The sequence below is a fragment of the Chiloscyllium plagiosum genome, unplaced genomic scaffold (assembly GCF_037043375.1).
Source record: "Chiloscyllium plagiosum isolate Xiang-an unplaced genomic scaffold, Cpla_swu_hap1 HiC_scaffold_35, whole genome shotgun sequence".
Taxonomy (NCBI): domain Eukaryota; kingdom Metazoa; phylum Chordata; class Chondrichthyes; order Orectolobiformes; family Hemiscylliidae; genus Chiloscyllium; species Chiloscyllium plagiosum.
The window spans coordinates 39,101,604-39,111,005 of NW_028270173.1; the positions used below are offsets into that span (position 1 = coordinate 39,101,604).

General features: G+C 51.7%; 1 protein-coding gene across 3 annotated transcripts in view; it reads left to right on the plus strand.

The window, feature by feature from the left end:
• Positions 1-9,402, plus strand: part of LOC148140676 (butyrophilin subfamily 1 member A1-like) — a 39,663-nt gene that overhangs the window by 3,157 nt on the left and 27,104 nt on the right. For 2 of the 3 annotated variants that reach the window (XM_087979525.1, XM_087979523.1), the window contains exon 2: positions 1,638-1,745. The exons of the other annotated variant lie outside the window; for it this stretch is intronic. In XM_087979525.1, coding sequence (XP_087835651.1) covers positions 1,638-1,745 — 108 coding nt within the window. The remainder of the gene's footprint in view (positions 1-1,637; positions 1,746-9,402) is intronic. 3 annotated transcript variants of the gene reach the window in all.

The window sequence follows — 9,402 nt, forward strand, 5'->3', positions numbered from 1 at the left end:
ATCAGGCAATTTAACATGGCTAATCCACTGAAGGAGGTGTGACTGTGGTTAAGAGTGGAACTGGAGGGTAAGAGACCGTAAGGACTGCAGATGCTGGAAGTCAGAGTTAATAGATGTGAGGCTGGGTGAGCACAGCAGGTTAGACCGTATCCAAGGGGCAGGCAACTCAGTGTCTCGGGCTGAAACCCCTGGTCAGGATGATAAGGCAGGGGGCCTTAGTGCAGTACCGACAGGGTATGTGTGTGTGTCTGTGTGTTTACATGTTCACACCCACTCCCATACCATACCGATATGGGTACGTGTGTGTGTCTGTGTGTTTACATGTTCACACCCACTCCCATACCATACCGATATGGGTATGTGTGTGTGTCTGTGTGTTTACATGTTCACACCCACTCCCATACCATACCGATATGGGTACGTGTGTGTGTCTGTGTGTTTACATGTTCACACCCACTCCCATACCGTACCGATATGGGTATGTGTGTGTGTGTCTGTGTGTTTACATGTTCACACCCACTCCCATACCATACCGATATGGGTACGTGTGTGTGTCTGTGTGTTTACATGTTCACACCCACTCCCATACCATACCGATATGGGTATGTGTGTGTGTCTGTGTGTTTACATGTTCACACCCACTCCCATACCATACCGATATGGGTACGTGTGTGTGTCTGTGTGTTTACATGTTCACACCCACCCCCATACCATACCGATATGGGTATGTGTGTGTGTCTGTGTGTTTACATGTTCACACCCACTCCCATACCATACCGATATGGGTATGTGTGTGTGTCTGTGTGTTTACATGTTCACACCCACTCCCATACCATACCGATATGGGTATGTGTGTGTGTGTCTGTGTGTTTACATGTTCACACCCACCCCCATACCATACCGATATGGGTATGTGTGTGTGTCTGTGTGTTTACATGTTCACACCCACTCCCATACCATACCGATATGGGTATGTGTGTGTGTGTCTGTGTGTTTACATGTTCACACCCACCCCCATACCATACCGATATGGGTATGTGTGTGTGTGTCTGTGTGTTTACATGTTCACACCCACTCCCATACCATACCGATATGGGTATGTGTGTGTGTCTGTGTGTTTACATGTTCACACCCACTCCCATACCATACCGATATGGGTATGTGTGTGTGTCTGTGTGTTTACATGTTCACACCCACTCCCATACCATACCGATATGGGTATGTGTGTGTGTCTGTGTGTTTACATGTTCACACCCACTCCCATACCATACCGATATGGGTACGTGTGTGTGTCTGTGTGTTTACATGTTCACACCCACTCCCATACCATACCGATATGGGTATGTGTGTGTGTCTGTGTGTTTACATGTTCACACCCACCCCCATACCATACCGATATGGGTATGTGTGTGTGTGTCTGTGTGTTTACATGTTCACACCCACTCCCATACCGTACCGATATGGGTATGTGTGTGTGTGTCTGTGTGTTTACATGTTCACACCCACTCCCATACCATACCGATATGGGTACGTGTGTGTGTGTCTGTGTGTTTACATGTGTACGTGCTCCTATTATGCAGCACCAGCCCCTCTCAGTCGGATGGTACCAGACCCTTGTTGGTTTTGCTGTTTTACAGGGGGGTTATATCCTTCTGGAATGTCGAACTGGTCAGGCTCCACGTGGGAAACCTTGGCAGTGACCGTGATAGCCGTCAGCACGACCTCTTGGGTAGTCTATCGGAAAAGTAAGTACCGACGAAGGAAATAGGCAGTGTTACAGGCGGAGCTGTGGGGAATTGTACAGGCACAGTGGTAACACAGTAGCAATGCCACACCTCAGGCTGCTGTTCTCAGGGCCTGGATTGGATGCCCACCATCACAGCTGGTTAGATTTGATGCTGAAGTTTTAAAAAATCTGGACTTTGAAACGCTATTCTCATGGTGACCATGAAGCCATAACCAATTGTCATTTAAAAACTCATCAGTGATGTCCTTTAGGGAAGCAAATCTGCTGTCCTTTTCTGGTCTGGCGTACATGTGACTCCAGACCCCCAGCAATGGGGTTGATTGTTATCTGCCCTTTGGGTAATAAAATACTGGCCCTGGTCTGTGCTGTCCACATCCCCTGAATTTGGAGATGTTGAGGTCTGCAGATGTTGGAAAGTCAGAGTTGATAAAATGTGGAGCTGGAAAAAAGCACAGCAGCTCGAGGAGCAGGCAAATCAATGTTTTAGGTACAACCCTTCATCAGGACTGGCAGGAGGAAGGGGGCTGTCACATCCCTCCCCAGCCCTGACGAAGGGTCGTACCCGAAACATCGATTTGCCTGCTCCTCTGATGCTGCTTGAGCTGCTGTGCTTTTTAGATTAGATTACCTACGGTGTGGAATCAGGCTCTTCGGCCCAACAAGTCTACACCTGACCCTCCGCAGAGTAACCCACCCAGACCCAATTCCCTCTGACTAATGCAGCTAACACTATGGGACAACTTAGCGTGGCCAATTCACCCTGACCTGCACATCTTTGGACTGTGGGAGGAAACCGGAGCACCCGGAGGAAACCCACGCAGACACGGGGAGAACGTGCAAACTCCACACAGACAGTCGCCCGAGGTTGGGATCGAACCTGGGACCCTTGTTGGTGTGAGGAGGCAGTGCTAACCACTGAGCCACCGTGCCGCCCCTTTTATCCAGCTCCACATTTTATCCACGTCCCGTGATTGAACAGGAAAGTGAATCAGTGTTACAGGTGGAGGTGTGCAGAGTTGGACAGGTGGTTAATGCTGACAGGGCTATCCACTCCAACAGGAGGAACCCTGGTGTTCACGTACAGCTCTTTCCTCAGTCTCCAGACCTTGCGAAACACCTCAGAGAGCCAACAAAGCATGTTTGAGGAGGCAGGGCAAACTAATTTGCGCGCAGCAAGCTCCCACAGGGAGCAGATAATTTGTTGTTGATTGAGGGAGAAGTGTCATCCTGGACATTGTGAAGCATTCCTGATGAAGGGCTCCTGCCTGAAACGTCGATGTGCCTGCTTCTCGGATGCTGCCTGACCTGCTGTGCTTTCCCAGCACCACTCTCTAATCTAGGTTGTAAAGCTTTTGTCAGTTTCTCTTCAAACTGGTGGCTGAGAGATCAGTACCACAATGGATTTAATCTAGTTTGGATTAATTTGGATAATGCGAGGTATTGCATTTTGGTAAAAACGGATTAGGGCAGGACTTAGATAATTAAAAGTAGGGCCCTGGGTAGTGTTGTTGAACAGAGACATCTCGGGGTTCAGGTACATACTGTTTGAAGTTTGCGTCACATATCGACCGAGGGGGGGGGGGGAGTTCAGAAGGCATTTAGCACACTTGCCTTCGTAGCTCAGACCTTGGGGTTGGGACGTCGCGTTGAGGTTATACAGGACATTGGTGAGGCCTCTTCTAGAGCACTGTGTCCAGTTCTGGTCGCCCTGCTGTGGGAAGGATATTATGAAACTGGTGAGAGTTCAGAAAAGATTTCCCAGGCTGCTGCTGGGAACGGAGGGAGACCTTCTGTCCTCGAGGCTAGAGCGCTGGCCAGAGACCATAGACAATAGGAGGTGGGATAGGCCATTCAGCCCACCGAGCCTGTTCAGCCAGTCAGCATGATCGTCCGACTCCGTTGCCGGTTCCCACTTTCTCCCCATTCCCTTTGACCCCTTCAGTGCTAAGGACGAGTGCCTGCTCGAAATGGTTCAGTGTTTCAGCCTCAACCCCTTTCCGTGGCAGAGAATTCCGCCGACTCCCCACTCTCAGGGTGAAGACATTTCTCCTCCTCTCAGTGCCAAATGGCTGGACCAATCTCCTGAGACGGTGCCCCTTCACCCCCTCCCGGTCATTGGGAGCGCTCTTGCTGTCTGTCCCCAGTAGCCTGTTTCCCGTGGGCCTTTCTCTGGAAAGTGTGGAGCAGCAGCAGTGATGGTGATCAGAGCACACAGACTGGAGACAGTTAGGGAAAGATGCTCCGAACGCGAGCGAGGAAAGCGCAATGTGAACGAGGCGAGTTGTTGCGATAGGGAATGCAGCGTCGGAAAGGGCAGTGGTAACATGGGTTTCCAAGTTGTGTAAAGGGGGTTGTGGGTTTGGGAAGGTGTTGCCTGAGGAGCACTTCCACAGACCCAGACAAGAGCAGCTGCCTCCCTCTGTGCTGCTAGACCCGATGATCACAGCAGCCTAACCCGAGACACTGTTTCACGCTGCACCCACACTTACCTACCCTCCAGTGATCCCAGCACAGGGCAGGTCAGTGCCTGCTCTAGGAACTCTCGGTCGCCCTGCCCTCGTTATTATGTCTCTGAGACGTTTTTACATTCTGTTCCTGCCGCTGTTTATTGAGTAGTTGACTCACACGACGTGACTGACTGTGTGATGTTTGTGGTGAAGGGGAGGGAGCTGGAGATTAACCTTTCAGATACATTGTGAAATGATGGGTTGGTTTCTCCTTCGTCTGGCCCTGCAGATGTCTCCACCACTTTCTCCTCAAAGTGGTAAATCTCTGTCTGTCTGTCTGTCTGTCTGTCTGTCTGTCTCTTTCTTCTCTCTCTCTCTCTCTCCCTCTGCCTCTGTCCCTCTCTCAATCTCTGTCTCTCTCTCCTCTCTTCTCTGTGTGTGTGTGTGTGTGTCTGTCTCTCTGTGTGCATCCGTCTCTCTCTCTCTCTCTCTTTCTCTCTCTCTCTCTCTCTCCCTCCCCCTGTGAGTGGGTGTGTGTGTCTGTCTCTCTCTCTCTGTCTCTTGCTCTCTCTCTCTCCCTGTGTGTGGGTGTGTGTGTCTGTCTCTCTCTCTTTCTCTCTCTCTCTCTCTCTCTCTCCCTCCCCCTGTGTGTGGGTGTGTGTGCCTGTCTCTCTCTCTCTCTCTCTCTCCCTGTGTGTGGGTGTGTGTGTCTGTCTCTCTCTCTCTCTTTCTCTCTCTCTCTCTCTCTCTCTCTCCCCCTGTGTGTGGGTGTGTGTCTGTCTCTCTCTCTCTCTCTCTCTCTCTCTCTCTCTCTCTCTCTCTCCCCCTGTGTGTGGGTGTGTGTGTCTGTCTCTCTCTCTCTCTCTTTCTCTCTCTCTCTCTACGCCTGTGTGTGGGTGTGGGTGTCTGTCTCTCTCTCTTTCTCTCTCTCTCCCTGTGTGTGGGTGTGTGTGTCTGTCTCTTGCTCGCTCTTTCTCTCTCTCTCTCTCTCTCTCTCCCTGTGTGTGGGTGTGTGTGTCTCTCTCTCTCTCTCTCTCCCTGTGTGTGGGTGTGTGTCTGTCTCTCTCTCTCTCTCTCTTTCTCTCTCTCTCTCTCTCTCTCTCCGCCTGTGTGTGGGTGTGTGTGTCTGTCTCTCTCTCTCTTTCTTTCTCTCTCTCTCTCTCTCCGCCTGTGTGTGGGTGTGTGTGTCTGTCTCTCTCTCTCTCTTTCTCTCCCTCTCTCTCTCCGCCTGTGTGTGGGTGTGTGTGTCTGTCTCTCTCTCTTTCTCTCTCTCCCTGTGTGTGGGTGTGTGTGTCTGTCTCTTGCGCTCTCTCTCTCTCTCTCTCTCCCTGTGTGTGGGTGTGTGTGTCTGTCTGTCTGTCTCTCTCTCTCTCTCTCTGTGTCTCTCTCTCTCTCTTTGTGTGTTTCTCTCTCTGTGGCTGTCTCTCTCTCTCTTTCCCTTTGTGTGTCTCCCTCTGTGTGTGTCTCTCTCTCTCTCTCTCTCTCTCTCTGTCTCTGTCTCTGTCTCTGTCTCTGTCTCTGTCTCTGTGTCTCTCTCTCTCTCTCTCTCTCTCTTCTTGGCTGGTGAGGCCTGAGCTCTGAGACGGCAGGGGGTCCATTGTGGTCTGTCTTAGAGTCAACATGGTGGCTCAGTGGTTAGCACTGCTGCCTCACAGCACCAGGGACCCGGGTTGAATTCCAGCCTTGGGTGTCTGTGTAGAGTTTTCATGTTTTCCCTGTGTCTGCGTGGGTTTCCTCTGGGTGCTCCAGTTTCCTCACATAGTCCAAAGATGTGCCGGTTAGGGTGGATTGGCCACTGGATGTTGCCCACAGTGTCCAGGGATGTATAGAGAAATGCAGGGTTACCGGGATAGGGTAGGGGGGCGGTCTGGCTGGGATGCTGCTGGGAGGCTCTCGATGGCCTGAACGGCCTGCTTCCACAGTGCAGGGGGAATTCTGTCGTTCGGGTCCAGCCCCTGGACAGTCCATTCTGCCTGACCCAGTCTCAGCGCAGAGTGGGGGAGAGACAGAGAGAGAGAGAAAAACAAGGCTGTGTGCTAACCGTGGCTTCAGTGCCCATTGCCCATGCCTCGGGTTCAGGTAGTTATGAACCCCCCCCCTCTCCCCCAGATGTTTGAGTACCTTACCTGGATGGATAGCAGCAGGGCCACGTTGCTGGGACCCATGTCATGTCTCTTGGCCATGGGGCCCAAGGAAAGCTCACTCCCCTCTGATGAAGACTGATGTGGGGAGGTTCACTCAGTTCATCGGTCAGCACTTAATCCCTCAACTGTCGGCTCAAACCGCAGGCGCTGGCTTGTCTCATTCTTTACGGGATCTTGCTGTGCGCCTCATGATCATGACCGGAGTTCCCTTCCCGAACTGCGGGATGCTGGAGGTTTCTCTTGGACTGTGGACGGGTGGAATTTGAAGGATGAGTTTGGGGAAGGGGGAGGGGGTGTGGGTTTGGAAGCAGGAGGGAGGTTCCCGAGTGGGGTAAGCCGGGCACGTTGTACACCGGAGGGTTTGGCGCATTTCGGGGAGGAAGCAGCAGTGGATTTCAGAGGGTAGGCTGGTGCGAAGAAAAGGGGGGTGGGGGGGGTGCGAGTAGGGTGGGGTGAGAGTGATGCCCCCAGTGGACAAAGGATGTACAATCCTCTGTAGTTACATTTTAGATTAGATTAGATTACATTACAGTGTGGAAACAGGCCCTTCGGCCCAACAAGTCCACACCGACCCGCCGAAGCGCAACCCACCTATACCCCTACATTTACCCCTTACCTAACACTACAGACAATTTAGCATGGCCAGTTCACCTGACCTGCACATCTTTGGACTGTGGGAGGAAACCGGAGCACCCGGAGGAAACCCACGCAGACACGGGGAGAACGTGCAAACTCCACACAGTCAGTCGCCTGAGGCGGGAATTGAACCCGGGTCTCAGGCGCTGCGAGGCAGCAGTGCTAACCACTGTGCCACCGTGCCTCTGAAGATAGTTACCTCTTCTCACTCCCATCTTTTTTAGAAACATTCAAATCAGAAGGTCCACCCACTCCAGCCCGACTGGCTAGGTTAACTATGCCATGGTGTGGGCTGTGTATAATTTGCGTCAATAGTCCAGGAGCACATTGACGGTTAATTTTCTCTTTATTCATGGAGGCCAGGATCTGGTGTTTCCAAAATCCTGGAAATCTCCGCTCTCCCAGAGGATCACAGGCAGTTTTCTTGTCAAGGGAGAGAGAGCGAGATGGGTGCTGAGTTCAATTTAAGGGCCACTGTGCTTTAGGCAAGGGAGGAGTTGAGAAGGAGAGTCCTTCTTGGTGATGTTATTGTCTTGGTCATATTGGAGAGACATGAGAGTGACCTCAGCAATCTACCAAGCGAAAGGAAACAAAATGGCAAAGGCAGCGGAAGGGTGGTGTTGTGGTTGGGGGGAGGGGAGGGTGCCGAGGGTAGGAAGAGATTGTGTCCTGAGATGATCAAACCCGACATTAGGCTTGAGAATACGTCGTGTATCTGTGGAGCTCATTGTCACAGAGGGCTGTGGAGGCCAAGACCCAGGTAGATAGGTCCTTGGTTAGCAACAGGATCAAGGGTTACGGGGAGGAGGCAGGGGAATGGGGCTGAGAAACCTATCAGCCATGACTGAATGGCGGAGCAGACTCAATGGGCCGAATGGCCTAATTCTACCCCTGTATCTCCTGGTCTTGCGAGACCTCCACATGGAATTTGGGCGTTATAACGCCATAGGACATAGGAGCAGAAATTAGGCCATTCGGCCCATCGGGTCTGCGCCACCATTCAGTCATGGCTGATATGTTTCTCAATCCCAATTCCCCTGCCTTCTCCCCGTAACCCTTGATCCTGTTGCCAACCAAGAACCAATCTATCTGGGTCTTAAATATACTCAATGACCTGGCCCCCACACCCTTCTGTGGCAATGAATTCCACAGATTCACCACTCCATGGCTGAAGTGCCCGTTCTAAATCATCTTCCCTTTACTGTAAGGCTGTGCCCTCGTCTCTCCTACCAGTGGAAACATCTTCCCAGCATCCACTCTGTCTATGTTACATCTGCAGGTTGCAGGAGCATGGCTAACGTTCCCTGGATATTTCGAAGCTCAAAGCGGGGGGGGGGGGGATCTGATTGAAGCACTCCGAATATTAAAGTGGATGGGGTCAACCTGTGACCCCAGGTCAGCCTTAAAATGAGAAGAAGAGTGAAATTGGAGAACACGTTTATTTTGTGTGTGTGTAAGCTGAGAACAACCAGTTCCAGGAATGATGGCAGGATCGACTGGAAGTTTCAGTCCCGGGCTGGATAAAACTCTTGTTGGTCGGAAGATTGGAGTCCAGATGCAATGCAGTTAATCAGCACAAGAGGGGCTGAATGGCCTCTCTCCCGTCTCGACCTGCTCACACCTTCAGGGTTTCGGTATCTTGACACTGGATACCACTGGCTAGATCAGTGTTTATTGCCTGACCAATGTTTCCGGTCAGAATGTGGTGCCCGTCCTGTGCCACGGCAGTCCCCATGGTGGAGGGAGGGGTTAGGATCTCTTGCAGAGCTGCTTCAGAGGCAGTCCGGGGATTTTGACCCAGCGATAGAAGAACAGATGCCTGTCAGGATGATGTGGACGGGATCTTGCAGGTCATACAGTCAGAGAGATGTACAGCAGGGACACAGACCCTTCAGTCCAACCCGTCCCAACCCAGTCTAGTCCCACCTGCCAGCACCCGGCCCATATCCCTCCAAACCCTTCCTGTTCATATACCCATCCAAATGCCTCTTAAATGTTGCAATTGTACCAGCCTCCACCACATCCTCTGGCAGCTCATTCCACACAGGTACCACCTTCTGTGTGAACAAGTTGCCCCTTAGGTCTCTTTTATATCTTTCCCCTCTCACCCTAAACCTATGCCCTCTAGTTCTGGACTCACCCACCCCAGGGAAGAGACTTTGTCTATTTATCCTATCCATGCCCCTCATGATTTTATAAACCTCTACAAGGTCACCCCCTCAGCCTCCGACTGAGGTGTCGATGATGTTGCTGAGTTTACTGACCTCCAACAACCACAACCATCATCTTATGTGCCTGGTATGACTCAAACCGATGGAGAGTTTGTCCCCAATATTCAAGGCTACACGTGCTATCGTAAGGACAGACTGATGAGCAGAGGGGGTGGGGTGGCCTTGTTAGTAAGGGAGGATATTCAGTCCATTGCGTG